The sequence below is a fragment of the Parasteatoda tepidariorum genome, chromosome 8 (assembly GCF_982258835.1).
Source record: "Parasteatoda tepidariorum strain Cologne lab strain chromosome 8, Ptep-v5.0, whole genome shotgun sequence".
Lineage (NCBI taxonomy): Eukaryota > Metazoa > Arthropoda > Arachnida > Araneae > Theridiidae > Parasteatoda > Parasteatoda tepidariorum.
The window spans coordinates 4746219-4769598 of record NC_141762.1 but is presented as its reverse complement, the minus strand read 5'-3'; the positions used below and the strand labels follow the sequence as shown (position 1 = coordinate 4769598).

The 23380-nt window shown below is 30.3% G+C and overlaps 2 protein-coding genes across 2 annotated transcripts in view; one reads left to right on the top strand and one right to left on the bottom strand.

The window, feature by feature from the left end:
* The first annotated feature begins 6502 nt into the window (after positions 1-6502).
* LOC107449297 (putative RNA-binding protein 18) lies at positions 6503-16212 on the top strand. Its single transcript, XM_016064796.4, has 5 exons — positions 6503-6757; positions 9560-9654; positions 10919-11132; positions 11924-11997; positions 14206-16212. Exons 1-5 carry the CDS (start codon positions 6749-6751, stop codon positions 14384-14386), a joined length of 573 nt encoding a protein of 190 aa, XP_015920282.3. The 5' UTR covers positions 6503-6748; the 3' UTR covers positions 14387-16212.
* Positions 16213-22355: 6143 nt separating this feature from the next.
* The window catches only part of LOC107449288 (dynein axonemal intermediate chain 1), a 43928-nt gene continuing 42903 nt past the window's right edge, over positions 22356-23380 (bottom strand). Inside the window, exon 16 of the mRNA XM_043047091.3 lies at positions 22356-22496. Coding sequence (XP_042903025.3) covers positions 22413-22496 — 84 coding nt within the window. The 3' untranslated portion in view covers positions 22356-22412. The remainder of the gene's footprint in view (positions 22497-23380) is intronic.

The window sequence follows — 23380 nt, the reverse complement described above, 5'->3', positions numbered from 1 at the left end:
GTACATCTGATTTCGCTACTCGCTTTTTAGCTTTTGTTTTATACTGTTTTTTATTTTATTTTATTTTCTGTTTTTACTTATTGTGTTCTATTTTATTTGTTGTAATTCTTGCAAAAAAATTTTTTCAGTGCTCCCCACACTATTGTATGAATATATTTTGCATTAGCTATATTGATACAATATCAGAAAGCACTCTTTTTTGCGGATATAATCGTGTGGGCTGATGAAAAGATTATATCTTTTTTTTTTCTCCCGGTTTTTTTAAAAAAAATGTCATAATTTTTCTTTTTTTTTAATCAGTTGTTTGTTATTATTTTATATATATATATATATATATATATATATATATATATATATATATATATATATATATATATATATATATATATATATATATATATATATATATATATATATATATATATATATATATATATACATATATAAATATATATATATATATATATATATATATACACTGGTTATCATAAATTAAGGAAAATTCACAAAAATCGCGATAACTCAAGAAATTACACATGGAATTTTATGAAACTTACCCACAATATACAACACATAGTAAGGTATTAAACAACATAAAAAGAAATTATCAGACATTAATAGTAGTATAGAAATTAGCACATGTATAAAATAAACAAATTGGAAGTATCGGTTTGCAATAGAAAAAGTACCTTTAATATGGAATATGATTGCCTCTAGAAGCAATACAGCACAAACAGCGATGTGTGATGCTTTCAATTATGCGGTCTATCAGTTCAATAGGAAGTGAGAGCCATTGCTCTTGTAAAGCAGTTGCAAGCGTGGCAAGGGTCTGAGGGGGCGGATTGATGGCAGATACACGCCTCCCTAGAGCATCCCAAACGTGCTCGATAGGATTCAAGTCCGGGGATCGAGCTGGCCACTCCATGCGAGTAATTGTTTCCTGTTGAAGATAATCATCAACAATGCGAGCTCTGTGTGGTCTTGCATTATCGTCCTGTAACAGGAAGCAATCACCAATTGCCCCGGCATATGGGCGCACATAAGCATCAAGGATGTTGTCTCGATAAACCTGAGCATTCACGGTTCCCCTTGGAAAGACATGGAGGTATGTGCGCCCTCCTAAGGATATGCCTCCCCAAACACAGACACTGCCTCTTCCGTATGCATCTCTTTCACGGATGTTTGATGGATGATAACGGGTCCCAGGTTCTCTCCATATCAAATAACGTCTACTGTCACTTTCTAGACTAAACCTGGACTCATCCGTAAAGAGAACAGGCCTCCATTGATCTGACGTCCAGTGGACATGTTGTCGGGCCCACTGCAAACGGTCTCTCCTATGGCGTGATGTGAGCGGCACGCAAATGGCTGGTCGTCTCGCATACAGACCACCTTCGTGGAGCCTTCTGCGCACAGTTGACGTTGACACCAACCTTCCGGTGGCTGCAGCAAGAGAGGATCTAAGATGTGTCGGAGTAGCGGTTCTATTCCTGCGTGCACTTAATGTCAAATATCGGTCATCGGCAGTGGTCGTAACAGTTGGCCGTCCTTGACTGAACCTCCTAGATGCCGAATCTGTGGTTTGAAATTGCCTCCAAAGTCTATGAACCACAGATGGACTCACATTTAGCCATCTGGCCACTTCTGATTGACTCTGCCCTGCCTCTAGTCTCCCGATGGCTCTCCATCGTAGTTCTTCAGGCAAATGATGCCTAGAGGTCATTATTACGAATTGGCTATCTCAGATTTTCAATGTCGCAATCACAGTAAAATTTGTGTGCTTTCTCTCAAACTTGGACTTTTATGCTCCAGGCAGATGACGTAAGCCGAGTGCAGCGCCACTAATTTGCATATTGCAATTTTACTCAGCTACTCTTAGTGGACAACATATGCAAATTTTGCACGGTTTGGCTTACTTTTGAAAGAGTTATCGCTATTTTTGTGATTTTTCCTTAATTTATGATAACCAGTGTATATATACATATATATATATATATACATATATATATATATATATATATATATATATATATATATATATATATATATATATATATATATATATATATATATATATAATATATATATACATATATATATATATATATATATATATATATATATATATATATATATATATATATATATATATATATATATATTTGTACCATATTGTACCATAATTGTATATATATATATATATGGATGGGTGATCGTGTAAAGCTAAGGGTGGTGGCGCTAGTTGTAAAATTGCTCTTTCAAGACTTCCGGGTTACTGCTTCCGATATATTTTTACGCCGCAGATTGAAAAAACGCGCCACCATATTATTGCATCATATCTTTTGCAGTATTTCACATGTACCGAGTGCTTTCTTTCAGCCTTTAAACTTCAGCATTAACATATTAATATTATAATCATTAGAATATTTTCAAATTAGTCTAACTTAAAAAGATATTTTTAAAGATATTTTTGGCGACATTTTATTCAAATGTAGCCAAATAAGGGATAAAATACTAAACATGGCAAACCTCAAGAATTATTCACAATGAGATATTAACTTTCCAAAATTTTTTTTGGCCTTACGACCTCTGAGAATCAATACATTTCTGAAAGCTCTTATGAATGGTACAATTATGTTTAGATTTGAGCCCAAATTACAATAACAAAACTGCATAGAATATTTGGCTTGTTCACACATCGCCTCGTAGTCATAACATAAGCGGAGGGATACACCGGAAATTTTCTAAATTTCTTCCGGTTTAAGGACGCTTGTTATTGTTTACATTAGACCACCCATCCATACGTCGCACTAGAGCTGCACATTAGGTACTAAAAGTATAGACAGTAAAGAGTTTTAGTGTAACGTAAATATAGTACTTACTCTCCTATCTCTCTCTGAATGACGCTGCGGGCCGTGATAGCTCAGTTGCTTATGAATCGGACTCCAGTTCGGAGGGGCTGGAGTTCAATCATTGACATCTCTAAGACCCATCAATTACATATTATATACGTGCTCGTAAAATTTGTGGAATCGAAAGTCTTGTGTTCAGGGATTTGGGAAAAAATTCTTTCTCCTTCAAATTTATGCTACATTGAGGAATTGGCCTCACTAATAATAAGATTCCCTCTGCAGCGGATCGAAAATTGTGATGGGAACTACCTGAGTGACGTACCATGCTTAAAGAGCTATTCGCGATCGCAACGAACTGTAGAGGACTTTGTTGTAGGAGACGAATTTCTACTATTTCCATATGAACAGTCATTCAGTTGCGGAGACGTCTTTAATATAGCGCGTAGCATTGTAACGTTCCTTCTTTATTGTGACACATTAAATTTAAAAGAGAAAAATGTTTGATATTCTTTCTTATGCAAGCGAAAGCAAAATGGTATCTCTTCTTTTTTAGAGAAGAAACATCCAAAACACATCGTGAAATATTTGTAAACGAACAGGAAAAAAATACGTAACTTCTTATAAGAGTTAAAACCTGAAAAATCATTTTACTAAATTTATTTATGTAACATGAAAGGCCTATTTAAACTTTACATTCCATAGTTTTAAGAATCATATTACTTCAAACATTAAAATAAGCCAAAAGTATACATAAGCTCATAATTTTATGTAATTTAGTTTTGCAAGAAAAAAGTTTTTGACAACAATTTTTATCAAAAAATTTTAATTTCAATAAAAATCATTATCTAATACTAAAAAACGTAAAATAAAGTATGCTTACGAAAAAAAAAAAATCGATTCTAAAAATTTTTCAAACTAAAATAAAAGACTTTCTCGCCTTTTTAAAAATTTATAATCGGACGTAGGAAACCGTTTTACAGAAAATTATCCCCAAATAAGAAAAAAAAAATTATTTACAGCAAAATATTTTATTATAAAAATCATAGCACTTACCTGATTTATAAATTCGGAGAATTCCAAAATGATATGTTCTTTTTGAAAACTTTATTCCAAAATGGTATATACATAGATTATCCCTTCGTTACTTTAACATGACATTCACTGAATTCTAGTTGAAATTTATCATTCAAAACTATAAAATACTTACTAAAAAAAACTATGAAAATTTATTAATAATCAACATAAATGATATTATTTCAAGTAATTCGGATGATTCTTTATTGTTGTTTTCCAAATTATATAGATTCAGAAAAATATGTAGTACTAGGAGGCTCCGCCCCCTGCTCGCTAACTCTCGCCAACCCCCGAGAATTGCTACGCAATCCTATGTGGCTCATGCCGTGAACCATGGCTCGCTGCGCTCGCTCACCAATGAACACAATGTTCCAGCACTAAGACAGAGTATATTATCATCAAAGACATAGTATTTTATCATCAAAGACATAGTATTGTACTTATGTAGAAGAATTCTATCAATGTTCTTATTGGCTTTTAAAAAAGTATATTAGCTATTTAGATTGTACATGGTGAAAAAATCAAAACATTAGCTAAATGAGAAACATATTAGCAAAAAAAATTAGCAATTATTGCAGTTACTCTAGTTACTCACCTAAATTCAACTAAATGTGTATAATAAATTAGTTAATGCTAGAAATTCTGAAAGTTTTAGAAAAAAAATTTATTATTTAAAAATATAAACTTTAAACCCTAACTTTTCATTGTGAGATAATATCCCTCAAAAAGTCTTTCATTTTCAAGAACACAAAAATTTGTTTTATCGCCAAATGAAATATTTTTTGGTGATCAGCATTATTGAAATCAATTTCTATTTTAATTAACATTTGAGATAAAGTACATAACATTTTAGAACAAAATAAGGATGTTTTACATACAAAATGCATGGCTGTTAGCATTATCCGAGAAATACCAAGTGGAGGTTACCATGCTGCATTTCTAATCGGGGAGTTTTGATTTTGGCAGTTCCCCTTGTCTACTGCCAATAGAAGCTTCACTAATATTCTGCATTTTAAAGCGTGAAAATTCAATGCATAAATAAACGCGAAGTATAAAAAAAATTCAATGCATTCAATACAAACACTTAGACGCTTTTTGGACGTTTAGGTAGCTCCCAGTAGCAAAATATCAATTCAACAGCGGCCTTTTAAAGCATTCTCATTTCAGTTGGGTATACTATAGCCTACGTCACAGGTTGTGTTGTTCCTACTAAATTTAACTCATGAACGGCATTTTCTGCGAGCCTAACTTCAAGCCATAAATAAACAAACGAAGTGTTCGATCGTTTAAATAGCTGCTCGCCAGATTTTATTGCATTATAAAGAAAAGTTATTGAAACTAAATAAACAACAACAACTAAAACAAATAACAACAACTACTAATAACAATAACTAAATAAACAACAACTAAATTCCATTCGTTTAGCATTGCGTCATATGTTGTTCCTACTAAATCGAAGTAGTTGTGTTTTTTTCATATTATACCCAATTAATTAATTAACTAATTGAGTTTAAATTAAATATTATCATGTTTTTAGGGCATGAATCTGATTTGAACAATCTGATAATGCTCACTCTGGTTATTGTTTCCGTTTTTAAAAGCGCTATATGTTGAGCCACCTCACCTAGATTTGCCATGTGACATTTTTAGCAGTAATCATTGGTCGATTTTTTAACGTTGCCATTCGGGGAGTTGTAATGAGGCTTTTTTTTTGGTGCCGTGTAAGAGAAATATATATATAGATTCTATAAACTATGACAGTTCTGCACGTTCTGAAGTCACATTTATTCATTGAAATAAACTAAGCAATGTTGACTCCACTTTAATTTGTAATGAATTGAACACACATCTGTAACAGTATGCGATCACGAAAATGGAAATTATCGGTTGCAAGCTTGTTAATAATGGAAAGGTAAAGATTATTGAGAAGTTGTTCTTCAAATGTTTGGCGTGTTCTGTTTCTGTTTCAAAAAGATTTACCAATGCTCTGGTTAGTTTTTTCAAGTTCTACTGCCTTTTCCTATGGGAAATTATGCTTCTTATTTGCTACTAAGAAAATGGCATCCGACTCTGCCAATGATTATGATAGAACTAAATGAAAACTTAATAAATAAATGCCTGATATTTTCTGGCTCCCGCTAGAGGGCGTACTTAAGCGTTACAATCTCATTCCATGCAAAAAGTTCATAGATAAAAATTTGAAGATGCAAGAGTTGTTGTTGTAATTCATTTACGTCGCACTAGAACTGCACAATGGGCTATTGGCGACGGTCTGGGAAACATCCCTGAGGATGATCCGAAGACATGCCATCACAATTTTGATCCTCTGCAGAGGGGATGGCTCCCCTGCTTCGGTAGCCCGACGACCTGCACGCGGCGGACGCGAAGGAAAGCAAGAGAGAACCTAATTGGAAAACTTTTGCTGATAAGTTTGTTTCCTCAACTAAGATATCAAGCACATCCGCGAATTTTTTGAAAGCATTCTCACCGCGTGTAATTAATCATTCACGTATGCGTGCTAGGCAATTAGCTACAGTGTAAATAACCCTTGAACTTGGTAGATTTCTTTTCAACTAGGAGCAAGAATCGCACAAACATAGCCAAACGAAAACTGATTTATGAAACAAAATATATAAATAAAAATTGTATAAGGCAAAATTAGGAGCCAGTTTGTCTGAAAACATTATTTAAATGTTATAGATGTCATGATTATTATAATCGTTAGAATTAATTTTATTTAGAAGTCTCGACATTAAATTTAGCCATGTAATATTTCGATGATGTAGACAATGTAATAATATTCAAAAATCTCAGAATAAGCAATGTCCATTGTAAGATCATCCTTCTCTATAAATTTAGTTTTTATTATTTTTTTGAGAATTCATATTTATTCCATGAAAAAAATAGTTAACATTTGGGATTTGAGGAACTTTATTAGCTTAAAAAATGAAAGTAGCTTTATAAAAATTTTCTTCTTTAATTTTAGTAGCTAATGTTTTTCGATTGAGAAGTTATGTCTTAAACTTTTTGGAATTTGCTTTTAAATGAAAAAAAAAATGTTCCTATTCCTCGTATACTTCAACTTACTCTTTGTAGGTGATGATATCCATCTAAAATTTATTCCAACTGTAAATGAGTTAAATTTTTTTCTTTAAATGAAACAAACTATATATATTTTATTTAGGTTATTCTTACTTTTCTTTTATTGATTAATACGTATTACTCATAGGCTTCAATTTCCCTGTTAAATAAAAATTTCTATGTTTAAAACTAATTAAATTTCTCAGCTAAAAATATGCAAAAGCCAACTTAGTCAAAGGTGTTTAATTAAATTTTTTTGCGATTGAAAATAAAATGGTAACACTTTGAATATCTTAAGTTCAAGTCAAGCTTAAGTAAGCTATGAGAAGATTTCTTTATTGGTACCTACGCTTAAAGAGATGCCAATTTCTGCCTATAAAAGGCTTGTGGCATGCAAGGAGCTAAAATACGCATCTTAGAAAGAGACACAATTGAAAGCAGAGATGGGCATTCAGAATAATGAATAATTGTTCGAAATCTTTCTGAATAATGAATTCTATCATTATTCAGGATCATTCTATGTTTAAACTTTTCATTTAATAAACCAAACAATAGTAAACTGAACAATTCATTTACATATATCATTTAAGCATTGTTTTAAAATTATCCAATTACCTACAATTCCTATTACAATATAATCAAGCACACTTGAAATTATGATTACGTCTAATTGTGTTGTAATCATATTTATCACAATTACTCGAAATTAAGATTACCTGTTTTTGTTAGATTATGATAACTTGTAGTTATGATACCTCCTAATCTTACTTAATGATTACAAGCAGCCACTATGACTTGCAATCCCGAGGCTTGATTATTTGTAATTCTGATTATCTGTAATTACTTTTTATTGTGATTATAAATAGTGATAACTGCATGTAATAAGAAATGATAATTATTTGTTACTGTGATTACTTGTAATCATGGTCATTATAGTGTGTCTGTGGTAAGAACTCCTCTTGCCACAAAGTCTGAGGCCGTTTGCGGCTATGTATAAAAGAATAGGAGGGTAGCTTCTCTTCATTCTGGGGCTAACACTATAGACTGAAGGAAAATATTTCCTTTCTCTCGCCGACTCGAGCCAAATCTGTCCTAAGCAGTGACCCCCCATCCCTACTTGAAATAGTTATACCTTGTTATCGTAGTCACCATCACAGGTCCAGATGAATGGTTAGGGGAGTTGCTTACAAAGCAATCACTATCTACTATGATTAATTACATTTGTATTCAATTACTGTAATCGATGCGCAATTTGCAATGAAAATGATGTAATGCTTGCATTTTTCATGAACTAACTTCATGACTAATAAATTTATTCTTCAATCATTATTCAAAAATTTGCATATGAATAATCATTCAGAATAAATTTATTCTTGTTAAATTTCGCCATGAATAAAATTTCCGTGAATGATGCCCATCACTGCTTGAAAGGTATTACCTATAGCCATCCCTGGCAAACCAGTATATATATATTTTTTAACTTTTGCAATTACCGAACCCATTTTTGAGCCCTTAGTGATAGTAGTTGTGCAAACAAGTACCAATATGAAAATATTTCCTGAATTTGAAACTATGTAAGCTAGCTATCTTTCTAAAAAAATTCTTTGGACTGTAAAAGGAACAACTAGCATTAAGTAATATTTAAAAAAAGCTCCTGATTTGGACAGATCCTTCTAGCTGTAAATCATTTAAATCAAATATTAGTTCTCGGTTTGAACAAGAGTGGTAACTAAGAAAATATAGTCACTGGATTGGACTAAGAAAATAATTACTAGTCAGTATTCATTTTAAGTGGTAAGGTTAAATCTCACTATTAGATTTTTTTTTAAAGTAAAGTTTACTGAAGTGAATTTAAATAATAAAAAAATAAATAAGCTGAGAACATGTAATGTTGCTTTCAGGATATAAAAAAAAGCATACATGCAAGCAAAACGCAAACCATGAAATAAGAAACTAAAACAGCATACCATCCATTTATATTATTCGGTGGCGCTGATAATTATATTATTTTATGGTTATCGGAATCAAATTTTAGTACTCTCAGACAGCTAAAATTATACTTGGACCACTGTTAATTTCACACCCTGATTTTATAAAATTTTTTATAAACCCAAATAATAAAAATTTGGAGTAACATTCAAATTTTGAAAGCAAACTCTTTTTATTTTTACAAAATAGCAACTTTTTTAGTAAGTGATATTTTATTCTATTTTTGTATTTGGCATAGAGAGTACTGGCAAACGATGAGCGAAGCTAAGCTTATCTCTTATGAATGTTACTAATTTTTATCAATATAATTGCTGAAAAGGGTTGTTTCATTTGACAGCGAAGCCTTCAGAAAAAAAAACCCCTTAAAAATGCTTTATTTATTTTAAAAAAAATTTAACAGGAATTTACTTTTTATTCAAATAAGTAACTCTTATGTGGAGACTTAAATGTGAACGTAGTCTCGTATTATATTGTTTTTTTTTTTAAATCTATGTTGCTGTTTTATTTCAATTATTTTGTTTAACAATGAATTAATTTTTAAATAGTATGATTGTGACTTTCAGGAAGCAAGTATTCCTTTACCATTGGACCCTTCACCTCCACCTGAAGCAGATGAAAAGAGACTTTGGATTGGAAACATTGACAGCCGTTTGACAGAGTATGAATGCTTTTCCTGGGATATTCCCATCAGAATGTTTATGTATCTGTTTCAAAATGGTAGATAAGGCATCAATCAGGGTGAAAAGACACCAATCAGGGAAAAAAGTAATAATTAATTAATAAATCACAAAATGAGGCAAACTCAAAGAGTAAAACTTGTAGCCCCTTCTGGGCTAACCTATTATAAGTTTTTTTGAAAAAAAATTATTATCAGTAAAAACCCAGAGAGTGACATATGGTGGTTTCAGTTGGAGGAACCAGCTCTAATGTAGAAACATCCCCATTTCTATATGGGTAGCTGTTCCTGACAACTAGAAATCATCTAAGTGCTAATGTTTAGTTTCTGTAATTGTATTAGATATTAGATAACAAATATTAGATAATTGATAGCATAATAATTGTATTAGATAATAGATAACAAATTCCCAGTTTACCACCCACAAATATAAGAAAAAGTTACAGGTGTGGAGTATACTTTTAGGGGGAACTGAAGGATAAATAAAGGGAAATTGAAAGGTACTTGATGATAAATTCGAAAAATATTCCAATGGTACTCCATGTAGTAGGGAAAGTAACAAAAACTTTTGGAAGCATCAAAATAATGTTGAATATTTTATTTAAGATTCTGCTAATCAACCAACAGTATTCTGAGATCTTAAAATACTTTTGTAAATGAAAACAAATTTAATCAAAATGTAAATTATAACAACTATAGTCAATGGTTTAGCTCATTTGGTACATTTATAAAATATTATTTTTCCTAATTATATGGTAATTCATAAAATCAGCTGCTTTATAAAATCAAAGACTGTGCGGAGGTGCAACAAGCCAAGGTTTTTTTTTTTTAAGCATTTCAGCAAAATTTTCTAGAAGTTCATGCTATTTAAATCCAGTTATGCTTGTAATAATGAAGTTTTTTTATCAATATACCAATAATTTTTTATATTGATAAACCAGTTTTCTCACTTAATTTGCTTCCTCGATTACCAAAATTGATTGTATGTATGAAATTATTTATTATTGGTGAATAAGTTAAATTTAAAAAAACATTGTATGAGTTTTTTATTCTTATGATTTTAAAGTCTAAAACTAAGTAAATACATTTTACTTGTGTGTATCTTACTTGGCAGTTTAAGCCATTAAAATCTTCTTCTTAATTCATCAAGACCTTTTATCCCTTGTATTTCTGTATATTTTATATATTGGTATTAATATTTTTATTTCAATTTAATTATTGCTAAGTAATATTGGTTTAACAAAAGGTACAACCTGCTGAAAATTGTACAACAGTTTGGAAAAATTAAGAAGTTTGACTTTTTGTTTCACAAGTCTGGACACTTGAAGGGTCATCCTAGAGGATACTGTTTTGTGACCTATGACAGGAGAGAAGAAGCTGAAAAGGCCATGATGAATCTGAACGGAAAACTTTTTATGGGAAAAGAATTGGCTGTTAAGTGGGCCCACACAGCACCATCTGTAAGTGAATGCACATAATTATTATGTTCTGTAAATATAATTGTATTCTAAAGTTTCTATCAAGATAATTATGCAATTTTGAAATTGAAAATATTATTTTTTTATCGACAAAACTCTTTCTTTATTTGGTAAAATAATGCTTTTTTGTGAGAACTATGTTTTTTTTTAATTTTGTGCTGCCTATCTTTGACTAATCACTTCTTCTAAAGTAGAAAATGCTCAAAGATATGCACAGTGTGCACAATAAAACATGGACCACCATGAATAACTTATGGTCGAATAATTGGATCTTCACATTCTAGATCTTAATGGTTCGAGGGATTGACCTAAAATATCGTAATTAATTAGTGCTGATGCTATTTCAAGTTTCAAAATTAGACTTAAAAACGTACTTTCTCTAAATAACTGTTTTTGCTATGAATTCGGATTTCTGACCCCTAATTGGAAATGGGGACCAAAGTTAGGACCCCTTAATGTTAATTTTTTTTTTATTTTGCACACTGTACATTACAGAACAATTTGTGACATTATCAATGATATTAAAAACATTATTAGCGATCAAATAAAATCTTTTTTGCTTTGTCTGTTTGATTCCGTTGATCCATTATAACAACTCATATAGACCATGCTTAAATCTAAACATGTGACTATTTTCTTTAACCCATAGATGTCTGATTACTTCAAAATTTTAACTAGTATACATTTTTTTATATAAATAAGCATTATTTTATGATTTAAAATCTATAACCATACTTACGATTGAAATATCAAGTCATTTTTTTAAATTTTAGGATTCAGTTACTCAACAGAAATCCACCAAAACTATTTGTGACACACAACCTGATGAATCTAAGAAGTCTAAAAGGTTGGTATTTTTCTTTATAGGTAATTTCTAAAAACGTCAGACTAAATTTTCTTTAGAAACTTTAGTTTCCAAAATAAATAAAGTGATATTAATGCTTTTGTTATAAAATCTATACATTTATTTAGAAAATTATTATCACATTAAGAAAGGGATTGATTCTGGATTGAACTGGTGAATTATCAATATGCTGTTATTTTGAACTATTATTGCTATCAAAATTCATCATCATCTCTTCATAGAGAGAATTAAAAACTAATTCAGATCCTCAAAATTGAGGCATTAAGCCATTTTATATCTATTTTAATAAATGCTTAACCATTGTAAAATTATATAAATTTTTTAAATTAATATCATAAAATGAGAACTTGACGCTCTTTCACGTTCTTGGATTGATCTGCTTTTTCAAATTTAGGTTTGTCTATCATTAAAAATAACAAACTGTTATTTGTTAAAAATTTTATTTTAACTTTAGAACCAATTGATTTGAGTGAAGAACCAAATTGCTTTTAAACTCTTATCTTAAGTCATTAAATTGTTGTTCTTTTTTGTGTTTTTTTAAAGAAAATTCATAATTTGCCTTAGAATGTATCTCTTTCCCCTCTACGGAGTCTAGTACTAACATATCTAATTTGTGTTTGAAATCGGAGTTGATTTCAAGAAACTTATTAGTACGAAGCACCTCAATATTTAGTCTTGTTTCTTTTGAACTGCTGCTCATGCTTAAGATTTTCTTACTCGGTAAAAATTATTAATTATCAAAAAGCATTTCATCATTTAGTTCATTAAAATGATGGATGACACAATTCAGATTTTTGATTTTGGCCAACACACGTGCAATCTATACATAAACAGCACTATCTTGTCTAAAGATTTTGTTTCAATTTTTTCTCTCCCTTCATAATTCTATTGATGAAATTTTTTTTCTTCTATTTTCAATGAATACAAAATTCTCTATTTTCTATTTTCATACAAAAGTCAATTTTGAAATCAAAACTACAAGGTAATGAGAAGCAACTTTACCTGTCAGTTGTGTTCACTCAAAAGCGGATGTGCATCATTTGAAATGATTTTTTTTCAATTGAACCGCATCTAACATGCTTACTTTCTTGAAATTTGACACTTCATACTTGTTTTAGCTATGTTCCTTTCCTATTCATTTTTTTTTACTTAATTGTTCAGACATTCAGGGATGTTTTCTTACATTTATATGAAAGTTGACTAACTGGGCTCACTTCTTATAATTCTAACTAAGAATTGATTGTTGAGAAGTGTAGCATTGTTACAAACTTCTTTCAATGCTTAATAAACACAATCTGTTCAGTATCTGGAGCCCAAATAGCAGAAACCTTTGTATTGATTTGTAACAACATGGAAAAATTCTAACCTTTATCCACATGATTTCATATTTGCATATACCAATTCTTGTCTGCAGGGCTAATAGGATAAGGAGTACAAATTCTTTGTTAGCTTAGGTGGATATCTATCGAGCTTTCCATAATACATAGCTATCCAACTGCTTATTAATTGGCAAAAATAGCAAACTTCTTAATATTGCCATGCCAAGATTTTTCAAAACTACCACATGGGATATTTATGAAATTATAAATGTTATATTAGTGAACACACAACAACTTATGAGGGGAGTGCTTTTCATTTATTTACTAAAATTTTTCCCCAACCTTATGAAAATTTGAAGTTTTAACATCCATTGTCCTCCTAGCTTTACTTTATCCTTTTGCTGATGAACTTAATTAGCATATGAATATTGATGTGACAGATTATTGAATATGTCAAAATTTAGTTTGTATATATTTTGATATAAAATTAACATATAATTGAAATAATTATTGTGTTTTTCAAATTTTTAATTAAAGAGAATGTTTATAATAAGGAATTTTTTTTATGTACATAATTTACAAGATTTAATGTATAGAAAATGTGAAATGGTTGACTTAAGAATAGTTTGTTTCCTAAAACACTTATTAATTTATAATTTTTAATACACTTATAAATTTAGATTTTAGAAATTTAAATTGCTAAAACAAATAAATAAAGTAAGAACTATGAATATTGTTTTAATTTACTTTGAAGTATACTTTAATCTAAACCTTTTTTTTTAACTTTTTAGAAAATGATTTATTGCAGTCTCATTTGAATCACAAACTGAAATTTAGATATTTGAGTGTTTAACAGTAAATATCCTTTCAGCTCTCTGCATCAGATAATGGCAATTGAAGCAAAATTAAAAGCTATGAAAGAACAGCGAGAGAGAGAACTTGAAATGTGTTTATCACCTGCAACTGTAACTGCAGACAATCCTTCCAAACAATCTCACAAAAAACACCACAATGTTCCGTACCACGTCGAAAAGAGACGCCACCGAAGATGATACGTTGCCACATAGTTAACTAAATTTTAACCCTTGTACATATATGTTTCTTAATAAATTGTATGTTTGAATGTTTATTCAACCTCCCCTATTTATATCTTTGGTGGAAAGCTGTGAAATTTCAAAGTACCCACCAATGTCACCCATTAATCTGGAACTATTTATGTTACATGTCTTTTAATAGTGTAGACTTTCAATTACAGTAGAGCCCCGATTATCCAAGTTCCCGCTTAAACCGAGCTATCAAATATTTCAAGAATTTTAATTTTTTTGTTCTAGTTTATATTTTATTTTTAAAACTACCACTGAAAAAAAAATTCTGAATTTTATCTTCCAAACACTCAGGGAAAGAAGCTGACAGATAACACGAGATTAAAGATGAAATGATTGTTAATATCGTCAATAATAAAATAAATCTAGTGAAGACACTGAAAATCAACATGTGAAAATCTCTCATACAGATGAACTAAAAGCGATCTAAAGTGCTGTTGAATATGTAGAGCAACCAGATGTAGTGATGCCAGCCTTCTTGTCATCCCTAAAAAAATGTGAAACACTGCTGCATAAAAAAAAACATCAACATAGAAAAAAAACTAGGCAAGAATATACTGGGGCCTGAGATCTTTAAAAAAAAGAGAGAAAAAAAGTCGGTTGTTTCGCGTCTTTAAGTGAAGGAAGATTGTTGCCCTATTAGTTATTCCACCTCCATCTATTCCATCAAGATTAACGTTTGCCATTTGCTTTCGCTTTAGTTCAGTGCTCTGTTTTGTGAGAGAATGAAAAAAGTGTGTTATTTGCATTAGAATTTTAATGAAATTATATTTATCAAAAGAGAATAAATGACATTGAAGAAGAAACAGTGAAGTATGTTTATGTGTATTTGATTATAAATAATTAATTGATTGATTTATTACAAATTTTTATAATTGATATGATGTAATTGATGTGTATATAATTGATGTGATTACAAACCCAACAAGTGATATAAAAGAGTACATAGAAAATACGACAATCGTGTTATTTTTAAAGTTTCAATTTTTATTTATGCGAATATTGTGTTTTTAATTTCTTTTAGTTCTATTTGAAACATTGCATTTTAAGTATTAATTTTTCTTTAAAAAAATGCGATTCTTAATCATTAGTACTAGACAGAACTCAATAATAGTCAAAATTAAAGAAGTTTTCTGAAAATATTGAGTTAAAGTTATACAAATTATGTGTAATATTTACTTAGTTTTAAATAAGATACATCTGTTCTAAATTCTTAGTTCCATAATAGTTTTTCATATTGTAGATTTATAATTAGTTATTTCGTTGTTGTGTTGGACAGAGCTTTTAAATTAAAAGTATTTTCACACCACAAAATAAATAATAATAATGATAATGAATGTAATGAATCAAAACACGAGAAGAGTTATAGTATTCATATTGTTTCGCATTTAAAAAACTTTTTATTTAGAATGTGCTTCCAAATTCAGTTTCTTTTTCTTTATTACTTGCTTAAAAATTGCACACTAAAAATTAAAAGTTTTAAGAATATCTAAACTACTTCAGTCATAGCCAGGCCTTTTTTCAGCCCTGTGTCTTCTTTTTATTTATATGTTATATAAAACTACTAAAATGTCATAATTAGTTTAACTAAATCTCAATTCCAAATGAGCTGTATTAATATGATAAACTGACGGGACTTTATTTTGTGACAGAGAACATTGAAAAGCAGCCTAATACATTGCTCCAAACTCTTTCAATTGTATTATAATTCAAATAAAATATTATGCATGTCATGAATTGGAGTCAGATGGAAATTAAATTTGAACTTATCAAAATGTCTGTGTTTATTCAAAATTTATTTGTTGTTATTTTTATCAGTATGTATCTAAATTTATCATAGCTTGCAAGAATTTTTTTTTGACCAAGTAAATTGGATAGTGAAAGTTGATTAGAAAATTGTTTAACTGTCAATATATGTTTTTTTTTAAAACGACTCGATCTTTATTATTTCGAGAATGTTAATCAACGTTATGTCATTTTATGTTCTCATTTGAAGCTCTGCATCATGCCCTATTTACAATAAGTTAGATACACACAATAAATGTAAACTTTTTTTAAATTTATTTTCATTAGAGCAGAATATATTATGACCTTATTACAACCTTTACTATTCTAGTTTATAAAAAAATATATAGGATAAATTTCTATTAAATTGCATCAGGAACTAGGTTTATATTACGCTAATCGGAGTTCACATTCGGTCTTAACCTCTTAAAGCACGAGCTTTTTCGGAAAAAACTGGTAAAAAATGATGGAGTTTTTTTTTCTGACAGAAAACGAATGAGTGAGAAGTAATTTTTTGCAATTTAAGTTGTGTGTGTGGTGGCGAGTGACTAGGTGTAAAAGTTACAAAAAAAAATTATTGTACAAACAAAGTTTAAACAATTTGATTACTGGTTTATTTTGAATTTCGAAATATTAAAATAAAATTAAATCAATATATCAATTAATAAATAAATTTATTGAATAGCTAATCATAAATACTAAGATGAATAAATTTAATTATAATCTAGCCTATCCATTTTTACTGGAACGAATCTCAGACAGGCATTAAAAATAAAATAACGTGAGATACAAGATTGCCCGTGTGAGACACGATCATGTGCAAATTTGCCGATAAATTCTCCCGTGTCAGACGCGGGCAAATGCGTTTAGAGATTAATAAAGACTTAACTAATGCGCTGAAGTTGGTAATATTTTACACCGAACCTGCTCCAATGTTCGGATAAAGACATTCCAGATAAGCAACATTTTTATTAAATTGATTGTAGTTGATGTTTTACAGGGATTCAATCTGAGGGTGTGTCAAACCATTGCTTTCTTCATGTGTATGTTTTTTTCCTTCTTTTGAAATGTCCTAGATAATCTGTTGCTACAATAATCTTATCCAGGAATTAATCAAGAGTCTACTGTATTTACTACTAGTGCTGGGCAATATCAGAATTTTTGAAATCGCCATATATCGCGTTATAAAATATCGATATATCACTATATGTTCAGAAAATTAATTCACGTATATTTTACATTGGCAATGTTTTTTCAATATGAAAAAAAAATTTTTTTTTTCTAAAAAAATTTAATAATAATAATTTTAAAATTAACCGAGCAACTATGAATGTTTAATAATATATAATTTGAGAGAGGAGATTTTTGCTATACTAAATAAAATGGCTATTTTTCTTCACTAATTGAGAAATCTTAAATGTAGATCTCTAGATACATTATCTAAAATGAATATTCAATGATTGTTTATTGCATTATTGATATGAAACGACTGAAATAGGTGGTTGTTGACTTCCACCGGTGAATCTTGACGATCACATAGCCTCTTTGGTAAATGTCAGAAATATATATGTACTTGTTCTAGCTAAGTGCCACTGCCCGGTATACATTTGCGTGGTATGCCCTACATCAATGTTTTCTGAAGGTCAAGTGCCACTGCCTGGCATGCATTTAACCGGTACTCCGAACACTGATGCTTCTCCTACTCTATCTTCAGCAGGTATTAAAATATCGCATAATATCAACGAATAACTTAATATCAAACAGGATATAACAAATATTTCAAGCATTCACCATAGCGACTATGTGATTGTTGACATTCACCGGTGAAAGTCGACATTCTCTTGTTTTTTGTCATTCATGGTAACAGATGCATTACTGATTTAATGCTATAAAAATTCATTTTGATTAATTTGTTAAAAGACAGGAAAAATTATGTGATCGACATTTCTTTTTCGACAGCTCATTTTCTAAGATTCATCAGAAAACGACTAATAATTTCTTAGTTTCGTGGAACTTATATCCAATATATTTATAATACTTCCACCTGTCTAGAAAAAAAAAATGGCGTCAAGAAATGTAAAGATCAGTCGCCAGTGTCCTTCCTTGAACTGTGAAGAAAAAGATTTTCCTCTTTCTACTCTACAAAGTGAATTTTACTCATTGGGTCACGATATAGTTTGTATTAATCGAGTATCGGTATTTTTCGAGTGTCTATATTTATTGAGTATCGATATTTTTCGGTATTTATCGTTTGTCGATATTTTCAGATTTTTTTTATAATATAACCGTCATTGAACAGCTGAACCAGTTTTGGGTTTACGACTACTAATGTTCAACTCCGAAACCTTGTCATTTTGAACAGAAGACAAGGGAACTCCTGGATCAAGTATTGGGAGAAGTTTGCCTTCGCGGAGGACTTTTTGGACTCTAATCCATGATCCGTCTACCACTGAGCATATTTTACGCCAGCAATGTGGTCGGTGCGAGCCGATTGAGGAATTCATATCGACCAGCCATCTCTGGGATTCGAACCCAGTTGGAAGGCGAATGCTCTATCCCCTGAGCCACCACCTCTCAGATAATTATAGAGTAATTTTTACGAAAATTTGTGAGGCTATATTTTTAATATCGTTATCGCGATAATGAAAAATTATCGATATTTCAATATATATCGTCCTATATAATCTATTTATTACAATTTCTTATGGGCGAGTAATAAGTTTAAATAAATGTAAGAGACCCGAAGGCATTTGTTCATTTGACCTCTTTAAAAGTATTGTTTTTTGTGTCAATTGGTTTTTTTGAAAAATCTCTTAAGTATTGTATTAAATGCCTATATATTAGCAGTATTTTATTTGCCAAATGATGATTTTCTTCACTATCGAAGAAACCGTTCTGGAAGAGAAATAAGTTTCTTCCAACTCAAATGGAAGACATTCTTTTCTTTTTTATCCAAAAAGAAATATCAACTGTTAACACAGTTTTTTTTTAAACAGTCTACAGTTGCAATTTAGTTTAAATAATAGTATTAATTTATGAGCTACTTAATATAACATTTTCAAATAAGTAAACGAAAATTAAAAAGCAACAATAGGAAGAAAAAATAATTAATTTAATGAATTAGCTAAGAAAATTAAAATAACTGTAGTATTTCAATATTTTATGTAAAAGAGTGTAGCGAAACCTAATTTGATAACTTAAGAGCTGTTAGCATAATAATGAAATTTTCTTAATTTTACTTAATTAACAAATCCCATACTAAACATAGATATCAGTAAAAAACACATATTGAATTCACGATAACAAATAGCATCAATACTCAAACCAACTCTTAAATAATGTGACATACATATTTTAAAATCCTGTTTGAAGCTTAATAAAAATTAAATACATATATTCTGGTATATAATCTAATATTTTATAAACCCCCCAAATTTTAGATAAATCAAGGGATCAACCGGGCAGACTTATATATCGGGATACACGGAAGGTGTTTTATTTATTTATTTTTTTAATGAAAATGGGAAAAACTTTAAATTTCTGTAATCACAGTGAATTGAATTTGTTTAAATTTGGACTCTTCATATAATACTTATTGCTAAACAATTGTATTGGTAATTTTTAGTTTCTTCAATTTTGTCCAGTTTCGGAAGGAAATCGTTTTTTTCTGAATAAAATACTAACCCTGTTTAAAATTGATTTAACTAGTATTTTTTTTATTTTTTATGACCTAATAATATTTTTTTAAAAATTATTAAGTGGAAGACTATTTGGTTGTTTGTTGTGAATTGTATTTGGATCATAGTGAAGCCCCTTTGCATTTTATGAAATAAAAATATATTATATAATCTAGACTGTTTTTACCATTGTTTCAGTAATTATTTTTTCCCCCTGCAATAGTTACCATAGTTAAAAATACGAATGATTGTTGTAGTTCATTTATGTTGCATAATGGGCTGGGGGTGATGATCTGGGAAACATCACTGAGGTTGATCCAAATACATACCATTACAATTTTGATGCTCTCCATAGGAGATGGTTTCCCCGCTTCGGTAGCCCGACGATCTGTGTGCGAAGTCAAGCACTTTAAGGTAAAGTAGTTTAACGTGGACCCATGCCCGCACATCCGCAGACTGATCCAAGCAATCACCTATCCGCACACTAACCGAACCGAGTGCTGCTTAGATATTAATAAAGTTATAAGAATCGGAACCTGGACTAGCAGTACGTTTTGCTGCTTTCTTTATTTAACTGAAGTTAACATTCAAAAAGGGTTTATTTGATCGATTCTTTAAATTATTTTATAAAATTGACTTTAAATATCGACCCAGTTTCCCTTTTACGATTATATTTTCACTTTCAGCCACTAAAGATTCATTTGTATATATATATATATATATATATGTTATCGTGAGTGACACGAAATCAAGAGAATGTCGCCGGTGAATGTCCGAAATATTTACTACACCGATTTGATAATAGTTTATTCCTTGATATTATTATATTTTGTCGATATTTTAATATCTGCTTAGGATAGATAAGGAGAAACATCAGTGTTCGGAGTACCGCGTAAATGCATACTGGGCACTTATGACTCTAAAAAACATTGATGTAGGGCATACCGGGCATTTGCCAAAGCTAGTATGTGATTGTCAATATTCATGAGTGGAAGTCAACAATCATCAATTTCAGTCATTAGTTAGTTCTATCGAAAAGTTCTCCACAAAGGCAAAATTTCACACTTTAGGAGTTCCCTTGTCTTCTGGATTGGATCAAAATTACAAAGCTACGGAATTGAACATTAGTAGTCGTAAACTCAAAAATTGGGTCGGCTACTCAACAACAATAATTAAACATATATATCAACACAAACTGATCTCATAGTATTGAACAATTCTGTTCATTTAAGTTGATAAACCATGGCGATAGATAAAAATGACTGTTACGAATCGTGTTTCAGTTGTGTTAGTTCTTAAAAGAATCGCCCTATGTCCTTCTCACAAAAATTAATTCTAATTACTATAACAACTTTGTATAAATTTAATAGGACCACAAAAGGGTTAATAGTATAAGAAAACTCTACAGGATAGAAATTAAGAAATATTAGCTACTGGTCCTCTGATCATTGAATAAAGCGCAGGGATAGTTTGTAAGTCTCTGTTATATTTTTTGTTTAAAAAAAGAAATTTATATGAAAAATTACAATACATAAAATGTGTAATCCTCACAATTATGTTAAAATATGCCCTTTTGCGACAATAAAACAAATCAAAACATTAAACTGTATATCAAACAACCAAAACAGTTGACCATTCCTTTACATATAGAGGGTCGACCGAGTAAAGCTCAGCACAGATATGGGTTGAAATTCGTCGTAAGACTCTTACTTCCGATTAATTTTGACACCGGAACTTGACAAGTATAATAATATTGAGTGTCATTAATAAACTACAAGTATTATAATATTGGGTGCCATCCAATATTATTATACTTGTAGTGTTTACAATATAACTCGTTTTTTTAAATTTAAATTACAACGAAACAAACAACATAATTTGGAAGACTCTGCAAGCGTGCTATGCCCTGCAAGATGTTACCCAAATAAATAACTAACGTTGATATTTTACCCAAATAGAGCCAAATTAGGGATAATACTCAATATTACAACATAAATAAGGTTTGCCATGCGTTAATTTTCTGACATTCGTTTTAGGCTCATGACCTGTTAGAATTTATAAATTAAAGAAAACTCTTATGAATAGTAAAATCACGCGCAAATTTAAACTTAAAAACTTCCTAGAATATTAAACCATGTTCACACATCGCCTCGTACGCATAACACAAGCGAAGGGATCTACCGGAAGTTTTTTTAGATTTCTACCGCTTTTGGGAAGTTTGTTATTGTTCAACCATTCTGTCAACCATTCATATCTAGTCTAGGCGACAACTCCGAGTCACATTTTAGTGGTAACCCCATAAAAATCTTAATTTCTGGGAAACAAAACCACGTTAGGTCAGGGACTATATTTGAGCGGTGTAAAAACATTAAAAAGGTGAAGTCATAAAACCCCTATTTATCTTTTATAAGGAGAGAATAAGGTATTTTGTTAATTAAAAGAAACGAGCATTAATGAATGTTTTTGAATTGTTCCTTTATTAAGATAAAAGGGGTTTAAATAAGAAAGACATGTCACAAAGCAGGTCTGATGCTAACCTTCAAGAGCCTTTCCATTTTCTCTCTTTCTCTGCTCACAAACTCCTCAGTGTTCAGATCCTGAAGGGAAAAAAATGATCTGCACTCTTAGATAAAAATAGAGTTTAAGTTTATTCATAGCAAAAAATACATCTGAATATTATCACATGTTACGTAAAACCTATGGACGAAATAATAGAACAGTTGCATGATGGAACAATTAAGCGGAGCCATCGTATACATTATACAGATTACTGTCAGCAGGAAAAAAATCAATTTAAATTTAAAATAATTTAGCATAATTTAATGTAGTGTAATGCCATTTCCTTATTCTAAGCTTTAGGGATTTTTTAATAATTGCCATTGATCTATGTTTTGTATTAATTTTTTTGTAACTAAATTAAAATTAATTTGTTGTATTAATGTATTAATTTTTACTATTAATTTTTTGGCCCACACAAATACTCATCAATGCCTGCAGTGTCTAGAATTCTTTTAAATACAAGGGCGCTCTTTCCCCTGCTCGCAATCATTTTCCGATTCCCGGAACTGCTTGTGTTGTTCTTTTCAGATACTTTCACGATTTGAACTGGCGAGGTTCTATCTTAACATTCCCCCTCCCCCCGAAGTCTCTGCCAATTAATGGAAATATAATTGAAAGTTATAAATATCATTGATTATTAATAATAATAATACTAATAACACTAGCCTGCGATGAAAAAAATACAAGAGGTCTGATAGCTGAACTGTATTTTTTTGGTGCTAAAATGGAAAACAATGATGAAAATTTTCCGATACGTCACATTTTTTTTTGAAAAATTCAATTTTACTGAAATTTTTATGAACATTTACCATAAAAATTTTTTCATTTTTGAATTACCTCTCTTCTTGCGTGACCATCATTCTACTTCGATAAAATCTAAAAGAGTATACATCTATGACATCTTCCTGTCACCGTCCCTCTC